We start from the raw sequence: 24,227 nt of genomic DNA, 5'->3' as shown, positions 1-24,227 counted from the left end.
TTCTGATAATTAGAGAAATGTATTTAATTTAAAAGACAATTGATGGAAATAAAATTATATTCTTATTACTATGAAATAAGAAAATAAGCTTCATCTTAAAGTTTAGGTATTTGTAGTTTCTGAATAAATAGTGGATATAAATTTATTAAATAAATGCATTAAGTTTAAAATAGATATTTTTTTGGATGAAGTTTTGAATAATACATATATTTTACTATTTAATCATGTTTGATGACATTAAAAGGCGAAGTGCGCGTGTAATCTTGCAAGTTATTTTTAAAAATAAATATGCCATTTCATTGTTTGGCTCATGTTCTTTTTTCATTTGATCTGCTCTTATAATTTCATGTTTTTTTATCTCTAAATAAGCTGCTGTATGTCAATTTTTTTTTCTTTTGTGCATCCTTATAATGCGTAAAAATTCTCAACATATCCGTAAATACGAGCCTTAGCACATTGAGGAAATTTCGAATGGCGAGCTAGGGAAATGGAGGCGGTCATTCTCCTTCAAGTCAGAAAATTACCATCCAAATATTTGCTCATCGAAAATCAACCATTCATTTTTAACCGAATCGACGTCATCGCGGTAGCGGAAAATCGGAGAACATTTTATTTATTTATTTATTGAATTCAGATAAACGATAGACGTTGTGCATGGTCATCGGAGATAGATTCAATGGTCCTTCAAGACTTAATTGCACTAAATAAAAATTATTTTAGTTTCATTCGTCTTCATTCAGCGTTCATTTGTGTTAATTTCTGATAGTTTATACCTTACTATATTTCAGTTGACTTTTCTTATTTACGTATTTTTAATTTGAGACTTGAAAAAATTCATTTAATTCTATCAAACAAGGTTTATTTCCTGAAACTTTTATGGTAAAATAAATGCATGTTAATTTCGTTTCTAAACAATTTATTGAAGATAAGACATTTTCAAAGCATGATCGTTCATTTTATGAATCGCATTATAAAAACATTTTCTATACTTGAGATATTTTTGTCACAACAGGAAGAAAGATATCTTAGAAGAACAGGTGCTAATTGTAAGAGAGACACACACACGCACAAATGCAAAACCTACTGACTCGATCTGTTTAATTTGCGAAGTATCTCTATATTTGGAGCAAAAACCAAATAAACTTTTTTTTTGTACTATAGAGTAACTGAGAATAATATTTTATTAACTTTGAAAAATAATGCTTAACTTGTTATAGTAAAATTTTCGGTATCTACATTTTAGTAATTTAAGTAACCTTTTTTTTTTTTCATTTTCCATCGAATCCTAATATTAAAATTTATTTATACAGAATCCATCTACTCGAGGAGATGAATCTACTGATGTACCAGCTTTAAGGTATTTGGTTATGTTTTATGATATCATTTTACTCATTTACTGATATAAGTTAAATGAATTTTTAAACTTTTATATCGAGATAAAATAATCATCTGTAAAAACTCTTAGAATGTAATAGTTAGATTATTCTAATTTAATTGTATTTCCTCTTTACTTATTTATTACTGGTCTAATTATGTCATATTTTATATAGAAATTTGACATACTCGAATTATCAAATTTTCCATTATTTGATGTCATTTCTCTAATATCAAATTGAAGAAAATAATTCTTTTTTATATTCTAGTGATCAGATATTATTAAAATTTTAATACTAAAAAATACAAAAAATACATTCAGAAGATACTCAATAAAAGTTGAAATCAGTTTTTGAAAATTATTGTCTTTGAAAGATCAGATTTCATATCAAAGATAATAAGGTGTGGTTAATTTTTCCCATGAAAACATTGAAATTTAAATATCAAAATTCATCAAATTAAAGAATATTCAACATTAATTTTTTAATGAATCAGAAAATTTCTTTTTGAATAGATGTAAAACCATATTTAGTTCCAAAAATTTTTATTTTTCCCAAGTTTAATTAAGTCCTGCAGGGACAACATCAAGAAAAGTAGAAAAATTTTAGTTATTCTTTATTAAACACAGAAATGCCAGAAAGAAGTATTTTCTTTAATAAGTAAAGAATAGACAGATTTAAAATAGATAGAAAATGCACTCGGATGCAAAGAACTTTTTGAAAAATGACATGCACACATAAAAATCACATTCAAAATGTGAACTCTGTCTTTTAAATATAAAGGTTTTATTTTAAAGAAAACCTTATTTTCAATAATTTTCAAAATGATGAAATATACGTTATTTTTCATTTTTCGGTAAATTCAATTCAACTTTTATTTCGGAGGCTTAAGTTCGTTTTACTTTCTTAGAACAGCACATTTTTTCCATTAAAATTAAAGATGAAATTAATATTTAAGCAGATCAAATAATTGCATAATACAAATTTTTATAGTGAAGGAAATATCACTTCACTTCCGGAAGGGAATAATCCAGGGCCTTCTCAACAAGGAATTTCAAGTGAACATGATGATAGTAAGTAGACATTTTGTCGCTTATTTCTATTTCTATTTTCCTTAATATAGCCTCAGTAAGCTATTAATCAATGTTACACGGCCATCTAGAGGCTTTTTTTATTCCAATTTTTTCCATAGACATTTTGCTGTTTAGAGTTTTAGTTTAAAGCGTTGCATACAATAAACTGTTATACATGCAAATGACATTATGTTTTTAATTTTTGTTGAGTTTATGACACCAGAATTTCGTTTTTGTTAGTCAATACTAAAAGTTTAAAAATTATCAAATAACTAATCACAAATTCTAGAATCATATTTTACTGCAGAAATCTGAAAATGTATTACCATGAGTAATTTAGAACTAATTCTATTGAAGAGTAACTCTTAATGAATTTCTTTACTCCAAGGAACACTTAATAAATTACAGAAAATTCGAATGTCCATAACATTCCCATTTGACATTATAATTCTTCTTGAATTTTCAGTAATAAAATATTCAGTTTTCTTTATCCTCGCAATCATCATTCTTGTGCATCTTCAGGGTACTGTAATTTGTCTTGCTATGGTGTGCAGCAAATATTTCTATATAATTAAATTTTGCTTATTTTAATAATTTTGGATAAGTTAATAATTAGTTAAGATAATCCACACTTGGTAAGCGATTGAAGAAAAAAAAAATTATGAAGTGTAAAGATAAAACTGTTGTATGAAATTTTTTCGTGTTTGCTTTAAAGAAAAATTTCATTGTGCGATATTTTCAATTAATTATTTTCCATCAATTATTTTTCATTTTGTTATTTACTTTTAAATTAAATACCATCGAAAAAATTTTCTTCAGTGGATAAACGCTTAAAACATCGTTTCTAATATTTGTAGTATCTTTTTCTGTTATAACTTTATGATAGAACCAGCAGAAGTGGTCTCCCCAAAACTTTCTCGCGCACTCTCTAATGAAGGTGTTATCCCAGAAAACACCTTGCATAGCATCGTCGTACAATAGTTACGTAATATCTTTGACATGAATTTATCATGTTTACTGAATCTATTTTGTCATCTTAGACGAGTTATTTCGCGACTAATCCCTGGTATGCGGATAACCGTATATGAAAATCGAATTTGTGTTCCAGATGCGTTTTTCCCAACCAATTGAAACCAAAATGTGACACAAAATTACACTTGTAGTCTTGAAATCACATATCAAGTTTGATATATTGAAGCGTTTTTGGGTATCGTTTTTAAATATTTCTAAAAGGACAGACCGGTAGACGGTCACCCCTTTTGGATTTGGCTCACAATTTAATAAATATCTAGACTATAGATTTTAATTTTATGTTTCAAATCTGATGTTATTTAACGAAAATGTGTTTTTCGAACTCATGGAGGTCTAAAATGTTTAGATTCGTCAGAATCTCGAGTTCGAATTTTTTGACGATTACTATACATACATTCTACGTATACGAGAAAGAAAAAACGGTTGCAATGTTAATGAACATGTATTACAGAAGAAAATAGGGACTGAGAGAAAAAGGAGGCAATTAAGAAATTTTCTCCCTTTAAAAAGGTGGATATAATGTTTTTTCTAGATTTTCTTCCTGGTGACAGAAAAATCTAAACAGGAAAAATGCGTTTGAATATTGACGGATTTAAATATCATGCGTACGATTAAATAATACTAATTAAATTTATATTGTGAAAAAGTTGTGGATCAAATTTATGTTACGCAGCCCCTATACATAAAACGCCGTTGCAGATGGCAAACACTGAAGTGTTAACACTTAGAAAGACGAAAAATGTATCCTTAAAAATCAATACAATAAATCAAAAGCTATTATTCAAATTGAAATTGGTTTAGTTTAGTTTTAATATTTAAAACTAAAATAAGGGATTCAAGTCTTTGATAAATTATTCTTGATTTACATTAGAATAAATTTATTAAAAAGTGTAACTTACAAATTTAGGTTACTATGTAAAATACCTTATATTTAAAAGCTGAAATTTCGCGTCGCTATAATTTGTAGGATGTTAGAAAATATTATGATGACATAGTCTATCTAAAAATATAAATAGCATATGTTTACACAAAATATTTTGAACGAGTTAACAGTTTTTAAAATAGTGATTAGCACCTTATGTAATTAATCCTATCGTCATTGTTGTTAAAAGGCATTTATTAATACATCAACCAATAAAACTGAAAGAAGAAATTAACGTGCTATAAAAATGGCAAACCTGTTCAGATATTTTAGCTGACAGTTTGAAATGATTGGAAGTTACTCGGAAAAGCTCAAATAACACGTCATCCAATAAAACTGAAGGAAGCGATTAACGTGCTATATAAAAATGACAAACTTATTCAGATATTTCAACTTATAATTTCAGATGATTGGAAACATTTAAACACGTTTTATGTTCACAACACCTACATTTTAGTATTTTTGACCCCCTCCCCTTTATTATATTTTGTATTAAAAGCAAGCGTGCTGAAAACATAATTTGGTCTTACATCAAGCGATAAAATTCTGAATTATCAAAAGTTACATGGAAAAATTGTAGATAAAAATGTTCAGTGGAGGATGATCGATGAAAAGGATATAACATGAAATCTTTGATTTAACAAAAGATAAATTCTCAGAAAATTTATGAAACGTTGATATAAGGGCATGAATAAAATGAATACTTCTTTAGTAATAAATCGATCATTTCATAGAGGGAAGTGGAGATTGTAAGAGCGATGCAAGCTTAGAGTGACAGTCGACCTTATGCGGTGAATAAAACATCGAACGTCTGCAGTCTTTAGTAATTTACGAACGCGAATTCCCTCCACGGCTAATAATTGACGAATTGAATAAAGGAAAAATCCCCGCACCTTCCTTCATCTAACAGGTTCCTGATCTAATTGCTTCAACATTTTAAACATTTTAGTATCTTTAATTAAACTGCATATAAATTATTTTAAGGATATATATATATATTTTCTTTTTGCGCAATTTATACACTTTTAATTCTCTTAATTAAAGTATATATATATATATATATATATATATATATATATTTCACCTTTACAGTTCCGGGAAGCTCAAAAGAACCAAACTTAAAGATACAAAAAACCACTGAGAAACCAATAAGTAAGAGGAAAAGATCGGTAAGTCAAATGCATGTACATTACTGGATTTTTTTTTCTTTGGCATGAATTTTTAAAAGATTGTTGATTAATACTTGTCTTTAATTGATTGCAATAAAACTAGAATCACAAATTTACGTTGTAACGTCGGCGAACAGATTTTTTCTTTTTTAGGCAAGGAAAATAAGAATTACTTTATACACAAGTAATAAATAATATCTTAATTTAATAACCCGGACCATAACTAAAGGTTATCTAACCTTGTTGCCGTCTATTATCATCTAGATGAAATTATTTCATAAGTGTAATTTTTGGGGAGTAAAAGAAATGTCAAACTAATTCTAGTAAAGATCTAAAATGTTTGAGACTTTTGAACACTTTATTTTATAAAATATGCCGAATCGACGTCATCACGGGAGCGGAAAATCGGAGAACATTTAATTAATTTATTTTTTGAATTCAGATTTACAGTGCACGGAAGACGTTGTGCATGGTCATCGGAGATAGATTCAATGATCCTTCAAGACTTAATTGCATTAATTAGTGAAAGTAGAAAGTCTGGTGAAAGGAAATTTTAACTAGTTGTCTTCAATAAGTTGTAGCTTGGGACCGCGATAACCATACAGGCACACGAATACGTGATGGTAATAGAGAGCAGACATTCTCAGAATTCGTCACAAATGCGAAAACTTAATGAAAATTTACATGGCATGAATAGTAATTTTTTCTACATCGAACTCGGTCTAATTTTCTTCCGGTCGAAATGGATCAAAAGGAAATTAGGTGCATTGGAAATTCACGCAGATAATTAATTAGGTGCTCTCAGAGGTGCATAGGTTGCTTCGCTGTTTACTGAGAGGTTATGGCACCCAATTTATCGAAGGTAGCGATCATGAAAGACTGGGCATGAAGAATAAACCGAAAATGGAATGGTGTGAATTGCCATCACTTGAAAAGATCCATAATTCTTTTAAAACAGTGATACTATCAAATATAAGCAGTGCGGACAATTAAATGTAATTAATGCAACAGTATTAACATTCCTTCTTTACTGTGGTAAAATTTAGTAATGTATTAAATCACAAGAGCCGAAATTAAATGCGTCCAGAACTACTTGCCTTATTGGGACTCTAAAAATGTAGTGGTCAAATAAAATTTCGAATAATGAACTGTATGAATTTCGATAATGAACTTTTTATGAAGCACAAAATCAGTTCCATAACTGAATATATAAACTTTACTTTCTTCTAAGTGCTGATGAATACTGTTTGAGGTATTTAAACTCTCAGATACATTTTAGTAGCTCTTATCAAAGGAGCAATTTGTGATGCAAGACACAATAGTTTCAACTTGTTACCCGAATATTTTCGAGTATTAACATTTTTTGACAATTTATATAACATATTTAATTTGTGTTTCACGCAAAAATATGATTAATTATTAATTCATTTTTTTAAGGTTAAACCGAAAAAATCTCCAGAAAGAAAGAAATTGCCGCGCCGACTAACTGATATGTACAAGAGGTAACTGATATTGTTAAAATATTTTAATATTTTGGTATATTTTATTTATTGCTGACATATATTATATTGATGTTGCATATATTATATTAATAATTCGATGATGTGTTACTCAACATGAAATGAAACATGCATGCATATTCAAATTTTGGAATGCATAACAGCTTTTTCCTCCAACGAAAATAAGAAATGCGTTATCTTCTTTACAGTTGCCACATATCGGATAATATTTTTCTGATTTTTGATGTTTTATTCTGTTTCATACAACTATAATAATTAATTGTTGCTTGTCTCTCTTAATATAATGTTAGATAAGGTTTATTATCAAAAAATTCAAACCTTAAAAACCGATTACTTTTAGCATATTTCTTTTCAAATTAAAAATTTCGCAACAAGCATGGCACAGAATCCATGGCTGTTACTAAATGAAAAACCCACTTTATGCTTATCTGTATAAATAGTAAAATTATGGGCTCCAAATTGTAAGATTCTCATCTACAGAAGGTGTTTACACATATTTAGATCTGTTTTTGGGTCATATTATTAATGTTTAAATTGGAAGAACATTTTTTAAAATGTTCAATTTGATAGTCATTTTTTATTCTGACACTTTGAATGTCATTGCAATATAGAAGTGGAATTTCGGAGTTAAATATCGCACTTAAAACTTTTTCTTAACAATACAAGAAGCGAATTTTAACATTTTTCTCCACTCTGCTTGTTTCTAATTTTGCATTGTTAGAAAACTGTGCCATAATCATAAATCCCTTGCTGAAATTTTTTTTTCGTTAATGGAGCCAGGTTGATACATTCTGTTTCTTCATTTACAATTCTATAAAAAGATGTTTTTTTGCTGCAGCCGTTTAGTTAAGTCCTAGACTTAGTCAGAGATCGCGATGTATTTCCATTTATCTCCGGTAAAATAGTTTTCATACAGGGTTTTACTAATTTTTTTGCGTTGAGCAGTATACCTCAGCAAAAGGCGATAAAAGTTAATTTTTGTGCTCTTTTTTAAAATTGTAAATCATGACTTATTATTTTATTTATGGTTTCTTCAGATGTACTTAAAGATTTTGTAAACGGTATCTGCGATGGCGGAGTTTAACTGGTTACCATCGATTTTGTTTAATAAATATTTGAAGCAGTACTACTTTTTTCAAACTTTCGTTTGGAGCCTTCTTTTCATGTAGAAGTAGTGACTGACGATTCTTCCATTTTTTTTAAATTAATAATATTACGTATTTTACTCACAATGATTTTAATACTAAGCATTTCACAGCATTTAATAATCACAGAATATGAATATTTCTCGTCGGAAAACTTAATAACCTATCCTTGAATTCAGAACATATTTATATTCGCATTTTCAAAGAAAAATAAATCTAAAAGTAGGAGACGATATTTCTCGTTTCAAATAATAATTTATAGTCAGAAATCTGTACTACCTAATATTCGCTTTTTAAAAATTTTCTTGTCCCATTGTTTAAAAAATGTGTAAATAACCACTATATTTTCTCTGATGAGGTGAACTATATCTACTTTCTCTTACTGACTCTATTTATTTTCATTCTCTGAGTAAGGCATGACGAGAATTTCAAAAGGCGTGAATCCCGCTACGCATACAATTCTGAGAAACACAAAGGTGGGAGAATTTAAGAATGTTAATGTAATCTCCATGTTTCATAATGCTCGTAGTAGAGCGAATAAGCACTTCTTTTCATCAGCGCATCAATCCTGGATTATCAAATAAGAAAAGTTGTCAACTTTCTCCGGGCTTCGTATAATTGGGGTAGGGGTCCCTGAAAATTTCGATATTTCCTGAGTATATTAGTTATATGTTTTCATTCAAATTACAAAGGCCATGCATTCGAAATGTTTTAACTTCAACTCAAGTAACGATTGAAATGCTAAAACATTATTTTAAAGTTTCTAATGAATTATATTTTGCAAGTTTTATGTTGTGCTGTTTGGAAACATAAGAAACATTGCTTTATATTTTTAAATTGTTTGATTCCATTATTTAAAATAATTTAGATAGTGCTCAAAATTAGAATTTTACTATTTTCTTAAAAAGTTATTTTTATTTGAAATTTTGTATATGAGAAGTACTGAAACCAATTCTCTCAAAAGGGTCGTGTAATTAAATATTTCTTCAATTTATTACAAGTTTCTACATATAACTTTTTACAAAGATAATTTAGATTAATAAAAAATATTTAGGTTGGAAGTTCGAGATTGGAATAGGGTCCCTGTGATCTGTATTGTCTAAGGACAAGTAGAAGTTTTAATCTCTCCCCAAGCGCATGTTTCTTCATGGAGTCTCTTTTCTGACGAATTATATTTTTCAATATCTAGCGAATTCTATATATATATATATATATATATATATATATATATATATATATATATATATATATAATCTTGTTATTGCAAAATATTAATATGAAATGCGCAATTTTGTTGAAATTGACATCTTTTTTTTTTAAATTACTCCATTATTCTGTATTACAATTTGGACAATTAAAGCATTTCCTTTTGGAATGATTTTTTCTGCCTGGTTGTTGTTAGATTTTGGTTGCTGCACCGCGTCATACGTAATTCTGAAGATAAAAACTACTTAAACGGATTCTGTGCAAAGTTTTTTTCATTTGGATAGATCACAAAAGCAAACTATTTTTTCTATAAAAATTGATCAGTTAAACATAGTTATTTGCACTATTATCAGAGCCTGACTAAGGCAGGGGCAGTTGCCCTAAGCCTCCACATCAGAAGGGTGCCCCCAAATCGAATACAAAGTTTATTTTACGTTTCCTTCTTTCATGTACTTTTTTTTTTCACAAAATATCAGTACAGTAAAAAATCTGTCAGTTTTATGTTAGCTTCTTCATTAATCCATATTTCATAGATTATTCTATACTTATGGATTTATTACGAAAATCTATACTTCGTAAATTTAGAGGGATCGGCCCAAATCAGTTTTTGGCCGTGGCCCCTATTAGGCTAAGTAGAACCCTGACTATCATAAATCATGTGAAAATACATAACTTTAAAGGAAAAATCAGTTTTTGTGAAAACGTATTTCATTATTTCTCCAAGAAAGTTGGGCAATTAGAGCACTTCTTTTGCTGTTGTTGTTGCTACACCGTGCAATATGTAATTCTGAGCTGAGAATGACAACCTACATTAACGAATACTATACAAAATCGGAATTTTTTTAGAGGATACTAAATTTTTTGTATCGAAATTTATTATTGAATTCTACTTATTTTCATTATCATGAATCATGTGAGAAACAGTATTGCCGGTAGAGAAATCGGTCCAAATTTCTCGACTAAATGCAAATGTTTGCTTATCCACTCTACGTGTAGGTTCAGTTGAAAAGATGAAATATACCGAGTGTTTAAACAATGCTGAATTTTTCAAACTTGGATTCATAAACTTGGATTCATCACAGTACGTGTCAGAATTACACATGCTTAAATCTTTGTTATGGCGCTGAAAATGAGCTCAACTACTTTGTTTCACCATAGATTTTTAAAACGGAGCAATATGTTTACAGTATCGGGTTTGGAAAATTAGAATCTTTATGCGAAGGGGAATAAAGTTCTTCCATGTGAATGGTTTTAAAATACAAAGCAACTTTTTCTCTTTTATTTACCAGATTACCGATTCCAATTCGTCTAGTCGAGGTAGAAAAAGAGGATTCATCTGGTAAGTGTTTTTGTCCTCTTTCTATACGTAATTCATTCTTTATATATATATATATATATATATATATATATATATATATATATATATATATATATATATATATATATATATATATATATATATATATATATATATATATATATGAAATGAAATTTAATATATATTTTAATTATTTAAACATAAATTTAAAACTTATTTTTGATCTTCTTCATAGGACAACCGCCAAGAAAACGATTCGTGAAACAATTTATAAATTTTCCAGGTTTGTTGATATTTTTTAAAACAATTCAGATGATTCGAAATTATTATTAAAGTTAAAATTTTATTGGAATTAATTTTTCTGATTTAAAATTTAGTGACTGCTCATATTAAAAATATTAAATCACTGCTGATGAGAAAATATAAAATTTTGAAATCTCTTAATAACAATAAATTATCTATTCAAAATGTAAATGATGGCATCCATCACGTTATATGCAGTGTCTGAAAATGGACAATAATTATTTGTATGTTTATTGTTTGCAAATATATTTATTTTCCTATGAATTATATAGAATTTCTATCAAGGATTTATCCAACCTAAATAAATAGATTTTTTTTTAGAATTTAGCAACATATTTACTTAAAGTTATTTAAATGATTAACAATATCCACAGGAAATTGCTGGAGAAATGATACTTGAAACAATAATCCTCATTTGGCTTCTTGCTACATCTGTGTTATGCAGATATGTGACATGCTAGGTCATTAATCATCTAGTCGAGAAAGAAGTTAAACGAAATATTAAATAATACATTCCAGAATTAAAGTTTAAAATTCGGAATTCGAAGTGTATTGAGTCCCATTAGAATTACCTCCGAGGCAAATTTCATATATTTAAACTTGAAAAAATTCCCCTGGACACCGCTTTCGAATTGACTTTTATAAACAAAGTTTTTTCGTTTCTTGTGATATACATGATGGTGCTTATCTTTCGCTTATTAGTTTGTGTACCTCGCGCTTCTACGATTTAAAAATTAGTATTAAAATTATAGGATTATAAAAAAATTAGTATTTTCTTTTTGTCAATATCTTTTTAAAAGCATTTTTTAAAGATATATATATATATATTTTTACAATTACGAAGGTCGGATTTCTTTTCCACCTCTGATAAACCATGAAAAAGTATAGAATAAGATGAAAGGAATTGCAAAATTTTGTATACAGTCACATTTATTATTCGCCTAATCGCAATACAAACATTTGCCATATCGATGGGTGAGGTTTATCATGCCTTCTTGAAATACAACTAGATTTCAAATTTTCAGACTTACAAGAAAAAACTATGATTAATTAATTAATAAGCACTAAGTCAGTTACAATCAATGCATTCATTGCATAAATTATAAAACATTTTTGCATATATTTATTGTTTATATTAAATTATATAATGTATGAAAAATTGTTTTGAAGATTATGTGTTAATTTTTTGTATCTCATTATTTGTTCAATCGGCATTTTAATGAGTCTGAAAAAATAATTCTTTTATCATTTATAGAAATTCCTGAAAGAAGCGTTTCCGAACAGGTAAGCTGCACGCTTCTACGTTTTCTGAAATTTTCCTTTTTTTTTCTTTTAAATGATTTTATAAATAATTACCAATAACATTTAAGTTTTTTTAGTTGATTGAATTATAAATTAAATTACGAAATATTTTTCTGGTGATCATGCACAGCTTTTTTTTAATTATTATTATTAATTTTTGAGCTCATGAAAACGGCCCAAAATTATTGATGAACATGATAGAATTGTAGAAAGGTGTCATATTCGGAATTAAAATATTCTTTATTTTCCAAAAGTTCTAAACGGGAAAAATATAGCTGAATGCTTTCTTCAAGGATTTAAAGGGATTAAGGCTCTCTGACAGTGAAACTTTTATTCCAGATCCGGATTAGATTGCGTAGACAGTTAATCAAAATTCTGATAATTAGAGAAATATATTTAATTTAGAAGACAATTGATGCAAATAAAATTATATTCTTATTACTATGAAATAAGAAAATAAGCTTTATCTTAAAGTTTAGGTATTTGTATTTTCTGAATAAATAGTGGATATAAATTTATTAAATAAATGCATTAAGTTTAAAATAGATATTTTTTTGGATGAAGTTTTGAATAATACATATATTTTACTATTTAATCATGTTTGATGACATTAAAATTCGAAGTGCGCGTGTAATCTTGCAAGTTATTTTTAAAAATAAATATGCCATTTCATTGTTTGGCTCATGTTCTTTTTTCATTTGATCTGCTCTTATAATTTCATGTTTTTTTATCTCTAAATATGCTGCTGTATGTCAATTTTTTTTTCTTTTGTGCATCCTTATAATGCGTAAAAATTCTCAACATATCCGTAAATACGAGCCTTAGCACATTGAGGAAATTTCGAATGGCGAGCTAGGGAAATGGAGGCGGTCATTCTCCTTCAAGTCAGAAAATTACCATCCAAATATTTGCTCATCGAAAATCAACCATTCATTTTTAACCGAATCGACGTCATCGCGGTAGCGGAAAATCGGAGAACATTTTATTTATTTATTTATTGAATTCAGATAAACGATAAACGTTGTGCATGGTCATCGGAGATAGATTCAATGATCCTTCAAGACTTAATTGCACTAAATAAAAATTATTTTAGTTTCATTCGTCTTCATTCAGCGTTCATTTGTGTTAATTTCTGATAGTTTATACCTTACTATATTTCAGTTGACTTTTCTTATTTACGTATTTTTAATTTGAGACTTGAAAAAATTCATTTAATTCTATCAAACAAGGTTTATTTCCTGAAACTTTTATGGTAAAATAAATGCATGTTAATTTCGTTTCTAAACAATTTATTGAAGATAAGACATTTTCAAAGCATGATCGTTCATTTTATGAATCGCATTATAAAAACATTTTCTATACTTGAGATATTTTTGTCACAACAGGAAGAAAGATATCTTAGAAGAACAGGTGCTAATTGTAAGAGAGACACACACACGCACAAATGCAAAACCTACTGACTCGATCTGTTTAATTTGCCAAGTATCTCTATATTTGGAGCAAAAACCAAATAAACTTTTTTTTTGTACTATAGAGTAACCCAGAATAATATTTTATTAACTTTGAAAATAATGCTTAACTTGTTATAGTAAAATTTTCGGTATCTACATTTTAGTAATTTAAGTAACCTTTTTTTTTTTTTTTTTTTCATTTTCCATCGAATCCTAATATTAAAATTTATTTATACAGAATCCATCTACTCGAGGAGATGAATCTACTGATGTACCAGCTTTAAGGTATTTGGTTATGTTTTATGATATCATTTTACTCATTTACTGATATAAGTTAAATGAATTTTTAAACTTTTATATCGAGATAAAATAATCATCTGTAAAAACTCTTAGAATGCAATAGTTAGATTATTCTAATTTAATTGTATTTCCTCTTTACTTATTTATTACTGGTCTAATTATGCCATATTTTATATAGAAATTTGACATACTCGAATTATCAAATTTTCCATCATTTGATGTCATTTCTCTAATATCAAATTGAAGAAAATAATTCTTTTTTATATTCTAGTGATCAGATATTATTAAAATTTTAATACTAAAAAATACAAAAAATACATTCAGAAGATACTCAATGAAAGTTGAAATCAGTTTTTGAAAATTATTGTCTTTGAAAGATCAGATTTCATATCAAAGATAATAAGGTGTGGTTAATTTTTCCCATGAAAACATTGAAATTTAAATATCAAAATTCATCAAATTAAAGAATATTCAACATTAATTTTTTAATGAATCAGAAAATTTCTTTTTGAATAGATGTAAACCATATTTAGTTCCAAAAATTTTTATTTTTCCCAAGTTTAATTAAGTCCTGCAGGGACAACATCAAGAAAAGTAGAAAAATTTTAGTTATTCTTTATTAAACACAGAAATGCCAGAAAGAAGTATTTTCTTTAATAAGTAAAGAATAGACAGATTTAAAATAGATAGAAAATGCACTCGGATGCAAAGAACTTTTTGAAAAATGACATGCACACATAAAAATCACATTCAAAATGTGAACTCTTTCTTTTAAATATAAAGGTTTTATTTTAAAGAAAACCTTATTTTCAATAATTTTCAAATTGATGAAATATATGTTATTTTTCATTTTTCGGTAAATTCAATTCAACTTTTATTTCGGAGGCTTAAGTTCGTTTTACTTTCTTAGAACAGCACATTTTTTCCATTAAAATTAAAGATGAAATTGATATTTAAGCAGATCAAATAATTGCATAATACAAATTTTTATAGTGAAGGAAATATCACTTCACTTCCGGAAGGGAATAATCCAGGGCCTTCTCAACAAGGAATTTCAAGTGAACATGATGATAGTAAGTAGACATTTTGTCGCTTATTTCTATTTCTATTTTCCTTAATATAGCCTCAGTAAGCTATTAATCAATGTTACACGGCCATCTATAGGCTGTTTTTATTCCAATTTTTTCCATAGACATTTTGCTGTTTAGAGTTTTAGTTTAAAGCGTTGCATACAATAAACTGTTATACATGCAAATGACATTATGTTTTTAATTTTTGTTGAGTTTATGACACCAGAATTTCGTTTTTGTTAGTCAATACTAAAAGTTTAAAAATTATCAAATAACTAATCAAAAATTCTAGAGTCATATTTTACTTCAAAAATCTGAAAATGCATTACCATGAATAATCTACAACTAATTAATTAAAGAGTAACTATAAATAATTTTTTATCACAAGAAGCTCTCAATAAATTAGAAAATTATTCGAATGTGTACGCGATTAAGGAATATCCATATCATTCATATTTAAAATTAAAATTCTTTCTGAATTTTCGGAAATAAAATATTAATTTTCTTTTTCCTCAAAATGATAAAAGAAAGTCATTCTGTCTAGTTTGGGCACAGTGGCACAACTTGCATTTTGATCTTCTGGGAACTGTTTTTTGTCTCTATGCTCTACAGGAAAAATTTGTGTATAATAAAACTTTGTTCTTTTTATAGATTTTTATATTTTAATAATTAGTTGCGATAGTGTACAGCTGGTAAGCGACAGTAGAATAAAAAAAAATAAGGAAGATTGAATTAAATGCTACAAAATATATCTTTCGCAGCAGAAACACTTTTAAATTCCCCTTTTAAATACATACAGTATGTTTTTTCCTGTAAATGTATGATAGGAAAAAAAAAAAAAAATAGAAATGCACTGCCCATGCGCTGTAGAAGAATCTGGACTGATAGATAAGGCTCTCTATCAAAAAGATTTTTTTTTCTCCTCTGAAAACACAGAAATGAAGATCTTTTGTATTTGCAGGCTTGATTTGCATCAAGCAAATATCAGAAGCAGTAATCAGGACTCATGGATACATTTGATTCGGCTATGTCATAGACACGACAAAAAAAAAAAAAAAGAAAGATCCTATAGACTGAGAGCTTTATAAGAAAACATACTCTTGAATGGGAACGGATTTACATATCATGGGCAAGAATAAATACATTAGTAAATAAATTCATATCCAGAACAGGCTAGAATAAATTTTTTTTGCAAAATTATACAGTTACAAAGAGTTGGAAAGTCATAAAACACAAAAGATTTAACATTTAGAATAAAATGAAAAGTGGTCACTCTTATATCCGAAACAATAAATTAAAAACTGTTATTTAGATTAAAATTTTGTTTGTTAATTTTTAAAATTTACGTAGTGCGTTCAGGGATTTGTCAAAATATCCTGAATAAATATTTTAGAAAATTATTTAATAAAATTTATTTATGAATTTAACTTCATTTGTAAATGCATTATAAAGGGTATCCCAGAATTTAAGCAAGATTTCAATTTCCGTTAATTTTGCCACCATTAGTGCAGTAAAGTTTTGTACACCCTACTAAAAACATTTTACAGCTGATAGTTTATGAGTAATAAAAATAGAGCGGTACTCTATAAACAACGTGCTAATGCAAGATTTGAATTAAATAAAGAACTCGGTTTTTTTTTCTTTTAATTGTTATATTTGAATTGAATCGCAATGTACACATGATAGAGCTACGTATGGAATAACACATAAGAGAAATGGTCTTCGAAGCATAACTTGCACGTGGCACTCTTTTGTCGAAATTTTTCATCACCATTTTACATAAATGTGGCTGAATTTCGTTCATGTATGGTTGAATTATCTCCTTTAATGCACGCATGCCTGTGGTCTTGTTGAGATAGAGCTTTTACTTCAAATTACCGCTTAAAAAGAAATCCATTGGTGTTAAATAACACGATCTAGGGAGGCAATTCTGAAATGTTCAAATTGTGCGCACCAGACTCTCTTTATTTTTGAAATATTATTCAACAATGAAAACTCGTTGTTCCATCGTGTAACACTCCATTTTTAGTAACCCTAAACTGTCAGCTGTCAAAGGACTTTTTAATAGAGTTGCTAACGCCTTACTGCACAAATGGTGGAAAATTGAATTCTCGAGTTAATTTTGGGACAACCTTTATTTGAAATCAGAAACTGCGAGTCATTATATATATGTTCAGAAATTTCATGACATCAAAATTATCAAAGGAATAAGATATGCACAGCTTAAGTTTTATGCAATATCTTGTGAACGACGGTCTTGTTTATAAAATAGTAATATCACCTTCTGCAATAGATCCCTGTTCCCATTGATGTTAAAAGGCATTTAATAATACAATTCCTAACAAACATGAGAACGAATATATACATTTAACAAAATAATTAGGTAATATATCAAGATCATCAATGACATAATATAAGATAATTTCCTCTTCTGAAAGTGTTTTAATAATAATATTTGTCTAGCCATTTTAAACGGGAAAAAAAATCATTTGTAAGTTTATGCTATTTAAAATACTATTTTATTAAAGTTACGGTTATATGTGATATTTTTTTTAATTTTTTTTGGCATATTTAGAACAATAATCAAAGATGAAATACCTATAGGCATAAAATTCAACAACTCTTTTTTAACTGTTTAAACACAAAATTTTAACATATGTTTGCTTTTCTCCATAGGACAGCAACGTGATAAAGTACTCCGAAGATTTGTTAAGCGCTACAGAAAACTTCCAGATTCGTTGCTGTTTTTTAAAACAATTGATTCGAAATTATCACTAAAATTACAATTGAATTATTATTACTTTTTCACATTTAAAGATTAAAAGTTAGCAAAACTTTATTCGTAATTTACAAATCTAGAATCGCAGCCGATGAAATTTTTTAATAACATTAAAATGAGCATTCAAAATACGAAAGAATTTGCCCATTATCCTATGTTTGATACAAAGAAAAAAAATTTATTCGTACATTCGAAACTTTATAAAAATAATATTAAAAATGGAAAAAAAAATATTGTGCAGTAATTTTTTTGCACTAACTTTTAACTTCATATGATTTAGATACATGTTTTACCAAAGCATTAAATCCCTAAATTCAGTAGAACTGGTGTTTGAAAGTTATCAGAATTCTAGTATCTCTTACAGTTGGTTTACTTCATAATTTCTTACTTTTCATAAAGCTGGAACTACAACTTAATTGTAATTCATCATACTTCATGTACTTCATTCTACTATCTCCTGAAGTCGACTTTCGTTAATTTTAAATAGAAAATCCTCGTAAATAGTAAACCACTAGACTATTTTTTTTGTGAACATATGTATCACAGAATTCTTGAAAGAAATTGTTCTTCAGTTACAATAATTTAATAGAAAATTATACTTACTTTTATCATTCAGACTACATGCTATACTCTCATTACATTTGTAAGTTCTATATTGAATATTTGGTAAATTCCAGATTGATGTTAAAAAATATAAGTTCTCAAATTGATTCGCATTGAAACTAATCTTTCCCTCGTAAGAAATATAGTTTTAAATTCGCCATTAGAAATGCTGTTCTTTTTTCACAAGATATGAAATCCTGAAAATTTTTCCAAACAATACGCGATTAAAAAGGAATCAAGATGAGTACCTGGAAATGAACTCAATTTGAAAGAAAATATCGTTTCAAATTGCATTATCCCTTCTCAAAACATTTTTAAAGTGAATTCTCACTATTACTTAATGAATTTCTGCCATGTTTCTAATAGTGTGTAAACAATCATTCAAAAAGAATTTTTCTTTGAATACAAAGAAATCTGTTAATGACATTTCTGAAATGAGTATTATTGATATTTTGAGTTCGAAATTTTGAAAACAATATAATCATTTTATTTAATTTTCTCCTTTATCCGGAATGGTGACACAGTATTCATTTAAATTCAAACATTTAAAAATTATCCTACTATACTATTTGATCAGTTTTAACAATGAATTTAACTAGAGAAGACATGAAAGAGTTGTCTGGACAGTAACAAATTAAAGAAAAATCAATTAAATACCTAGTTTTCAAGTAGATTTCTCCTTTATCATAAATTGGTAAAAGTGAAAATAATATAAAAGTATTTCTTCTTCTTGCGTACAGCCGACCACCCCGCCACCACTGAACGTAGCAGTATCGACAGGATAATATAAATGTACTGTGTTCTAAATGGAATTTATTACTTCATCTGTTTCAATTTATCTGTTTTTAATATATTTAAAATGCTCTGTTCTTTTTCAAATTGCCTTTTGTTAGTCCTTATAAATAAACTTGCAAATTGTTAACCAATTTACTCATTTTCAGTTCCCGACGTATCTGTTCCTGAAGAAGAGAAAGAAGATGATGAATAATAGAAAAAGTAGTTAAAATTTATAAAGATGTTTTTGACTTCATGTTTGAAGAAATACTCTGTTTACAACATTTTTTTATAAATAAATAAACATTATTAAGAGAAAATATGCGCTGGATGGAGTGATTTATTTTTCAATCAAGAAAGAGTAGAAAATTTTCATTTATATTCTATATTCGTTCGATATGTATATTCCGACAGTTTATAAAATTAAAGATGTTTATAAGTATTTAATACTTCAGATAATTTAATCTGAACATTACATTATGCAGTTGAGTAGCATTTCTGATAAAGTTGGTTTCGGTTTCGATTTTGGAACTCTTGCTTTCGGATTAGGTTTAATAATTCCTGTCAGTGTATTTTGTTGTGCAAATTGTGATTTATATTTGAAAGTAGCATTTCTGACAAAGTTGATTTCGGTTTCATTTTGGAATTCACAGTGGAATTATTATTAAAGGTGTCATAATTTCAATTTGAAAGTTTTTCCTGTGATTGCTAAATTAGCGGTACAAAAAGGTATAATTTGCGAGAGGTTGAATGTAAATATTATTTTCACGTATATCAACCATGCCGTTGAGTACTAAATTAAAGAAAGAGGAGTTGCGGATTATCGCGGAAGAGTTAGGGCTTTCCGTTCCTGATAATGTTAAAGTAATTCAGTCTAGGGAGATAATTGAGAAAAGAGAAGTGTTTAAAACACAAACTAAAGTAGTCCAAGGCTTAGTAGATCAAGTAATAGCCGATACTCAGTCAAAGATAGTGTAAAAAAAATGAAAAAGAAAAAATAGAAAATGAATTGAAGTTAGAACTAGAAAAGTTAAAATTGTGTCAAATAGAGAAAGAAATCGAGTTAGCAAATGCTAAAAAAGTAGGAATGACGAATATTTTACGAGCGGTTATTACGTAACCAATATCATAAAGTCACAAATACCAGTGATCAATACTTTTCAAAGAGGGGTGTGATTCAAATCCTTGATACAATCTTACTGGTGATATTTCGATTACAGATTTTGGATCACGATAGAAAGTAACAATCGATACGATATCACTGAAATTTACAAGAGCGGCGACTTCACTGGAAAGTATCAATCGATACGATCTGTCCAATGGAAGCTCTCGAACAAAACAGGAAAGGAGAAATCTGAATGGATTGAAAAGTGAACGGACCGGAATTATTGGAATTATCATATCATTAAATTGCACATCACTGAAATTTATCGGCAAGGTGACTTCACAGGAAAGTGTGATGTCGCCGTTCCACTTCATGAGAATAACCTTAACTTTCCGATATTCACATTTGATGATGCACTATTCCATACAAATCCTTTTTAATTGCTTGTGACTTGACTTTGCATATATTCCGTTTACTGCTGGCGCCATCTATTAGTAGAATATAGAACTAAAGTAAACAATATAAAGAAATGACATATATATTAAATTCAAATTTTTCAGAAAATGGTTTACTCCAATAAAGAAATTGAATGAATAGTTTTGAAAAAAATCAAATTTAAGAAGTAAGCTGAAATAGATAAATTAATTCAATCACACGTTATTTAAATTAGTAAATTAAGTATTAATTACAATTAATAAATTTTATATTTAATATTAAGTAATAATTTTTAATTAATAATATGATTGAAATAACAGATATTTGGAACAAATATTTAAAAATAACAATAGCAAAATTATTTGTTATTCAAAAAATCGTGGATTATGCATCTCTATAAAAAAGAATCATTAAATAATATTCAAAGTACTGAAATCGTAGATTCGAGTTCATCAACTATTGAATGAGAAAGCTTAATAAAGTGTATCAAAACATTAACCATTCCCGTACCTTGTAAATCGGAATCCTTTAATTTATTTTTCAACTCTTTGGAAAAAGAATTCCAAAACAAAAATGTTTCAGAAAATTTGAAAGCAGAAATTCTGTTAAATATTTTGGGTGAAAAAGTTAGTAATGTGCTAGTTTATATTAATCAAGAAGATTTAAATGATTATAAGAAAATTAAGACTTTACTTTTAAAAGAATTTGAGCGCACCCCTCAGGAATGTTTAAATAATTTTAAAAAAGCTCAAAAATTCCCATCGGAGAGTTTTGTTCAATTTGCATTCAGATTAAGTGCATCTTTTGACTACTATTGTCAGTTGCACAAAGTGAAGGATTTCCAATCTCTATGCGAGCTTATAGTTTCCGATAGAATTTTCGAAACTCTCGATCGAGAATTAATGACTCACATTGCGGTAAAACAAGGTGAAAATTATTTTAAACCCCATGAGCTCGGCAGGGAGTGTGACATTTTCTTATCATCGAAAAGTAAATGTAAAAGTGAGATAAATAGTAAGATCGCAGCAGGGGAAACAAAAAGCTTTATGTGAAATAAATCGCAAAAATTTCTAAATTGGCGTTCTGATAAAACCGTTTCTAAAGTGTTCGTGTCAGAAATAAAAAAAAATTAAGGCTTGTTATGTGTATGAATAGTGCCAATCATCCTCTTTATAGCTGTTCCCAGTTTAAGAAACTTTCTGTATGGGAAAGAGTTGATGTAGTGAAACGGAATGATTTGTGTTTCCGTTGCTTGTTACCCCATAAAATTCGTGATTGTCGCTCTGATAGAAATTGTTTTTCCGGCAAATCTCATAATCGAATGTTACATTTTAAGCGCGAGGGAAATAATAATTCTAGTTCACCGTCTGAAAGTATTGCGATTCGTGAACCCATCCCTAACGAGGATGTAGTACAGAGCCAAACGGTAAAAGAAACAGCGGCCAATACCCAGTCTAAGATAGTTGCGACGAGTTTTCAAAAGAGCCAAAGCAAAAACGTCCTTCTTAGTTCTGTTCGTGCATTGGTTAAAAATAAATATTCAGAGTTTGTGGAGGTTCGATGTTTATTGGATGTAGGAAGTTAGTCTTGTTTGTGTACGAAAGCTTGCGTAGAACGACTTCAGTTAAGATTGGAAAGAATAAATACTGTTGCATCATGTGTGAATGACGCTACTATGATGGTTAATAATTGTGTCAGAACAACTGTTGCAAATAATGATAGGAGCTTTGAGCGAGAATGGTCGATGTTAGTGGTCAACAAAATTACTGATGTTACCCCCAACAAGGTAATTAATGTAAGTATGGAGGTATTAGGGCTTCCATCCCTGGCTGATCCTAGTTTTAATATCCCAGGAAAGATATACTTACTTTTAGGAGCTGAAGTATTTATAAATTGTTGAGACCTGGACAATTCCGTGATTTGAATTCATCATTGTTGTTGCAGAATACAGTTTTCGGGTATGTTGTCAGTGGTAGTGTAGATGAGCTGAAAGAGAACAAAGTTCATTGTGGATAGATTTTAGATGTTGATTTGAATCGTACTATGAGAAAATTTTAGGAAATTAAAAATGTAAATAATGAGGTCACTAAGAGTCAGGAGGCCTTTTTGTGCGAGGAGCATTTTGTGAAAACCCATAGGAGGAATGAGGAGGGTCGGTATGTGCTTACAATGCCTTTGAAAGAGGACACCTCTTGCTTGGGACATTCAAAGGACATTGCGGTAAAAAGACTTAATTCGTTGTGGAATCGTCTGTCGAAGGATTCAGATTACTTGCCGTTATATTTAGATTTTATGAGAGAATACGAGGAGTTAGGTCACATGGAGAATGTTGATGAGACAACTGAACCATCTTCCTCTTATTATATACCACACTATGGAATCCTTCGTCCAGAAAAGCCGACCACTAAACCTCGTGTAGTTTTTAATGCATCGTCTCCTACAACTAACGGCATTAGCTTAAATGACATTCTGATGAAAGAAGTTATTGAGGACGTATTCACGACCATTACTGGTTTTCGGCGACACAAATTTGCCTTTCCCGCCGATATAGAAAAGATATATCGGCAAATACTCATTGAATCAGATCAATGCGATCTTCTGAGAATTCTATGGAAAACAAATTTTGACGCTGAGCCTACCACGTATAAGTTGAAAACTGTAACTTATGGGACGTCTTGCGCTCCCTTTCTTGCCATAAGAACTCTTAAACAATTGGCCATAGATGAAAATTCCAGATTTCTCTTGGCGTTTGAAATTCTACTGCATGACACTTACATGGATGACATAGTTAGTGGCTCTTCAACGCTAGAGGGTGCCAAGGAGTTACAGCGTCAACTTATTGAAGTTATGCAGGCAGCAGCACTGAAATTACATAAGTGGCATACCAATTTTGGGAATGAATCAAGGTCATCAGAAGATAGTTATAAATTTGATAAAGAAGAGGGAACAAAAACATTGGGAGTTTTATGGAACTCTCAGGAAGATTGTTTTGCTTTTCGAGTAGCTGTCAAGCCGAAACAGTTGTATACTAAAAGAGAAGTATTGTCAACTATTGCCCTAATATTTGACCCACTTGGCCTTCTGGGTCCGGTCATAGCTAAAGCCAAAATGATCATGCAAGAACTATGGCGTATAAACATTAATTGGAATGATGTTCTGCCTGACTCAGAATATCGAGAATGGCAACGTTTTTTAATTGCTCTCAAAGCCTAAATGAAATTCTGATTATAAAACGAGTAGTCTTTGACCAGCCAACGAGTGTAGAGCTTCATGGATTTGCAGACGCTTCAGAACGCTGGTATGGAGCAGTGGCGTATTGCAAATCAAGTGATGCACAAGGAAATACT

At 28.9% G+C, this 24,227-nt stretch overlaps 1 protein-coding gene across 1 annotated transcript in view; it reads left to right on the top strand.

The window, feature by feature from the left end:
* Positions 1-19,554, top strand: part of LOC129959265 (uncharacterized) — a 49,971-nt gene extending 30,417 nt beyond the window's left edge. Inside the window, exons 7-10 of the mRNA XM_056072088.1 lie at positions 5,493-5,569; positions 14,053-14,099; positions 15,108-15,187; positions 19,508-19,554. Coding sequence (XP_055928063.1) covers positions 5,493-5,569; positions 14,053-14,099; positions 15,108-15,187; positions 19,508-19,554 — 251 coding nt within the window. The remainder of the gene's footprint in view (positions 1-5,492; positions 5,570-14,052; positions 14,100-15,107; positions 15,188-19,507) is intronic.
* The last annotated feature ends 4,673 nt before the right edge of the window (positions 19,555-24,227 follow it).

Source organism: Argiope bruennichi, chromosome X1 (assembly GCF_947563725.1).
Source record: "Argiope bruennichi chromosome X1, qqArgBrue1.1, whole genome shotgun sequence".
NCBI lineage: Eukaryota > Metazoa > Arthropoda > Arachnida > Araneae > Araneidae > Argiope > Argiope bruennichi.
The sequence above is the reverse complement of the archived record's forward strand: the minus strand, read 5'-3'. Positions and strand labels throughout refer to the sequence as shown.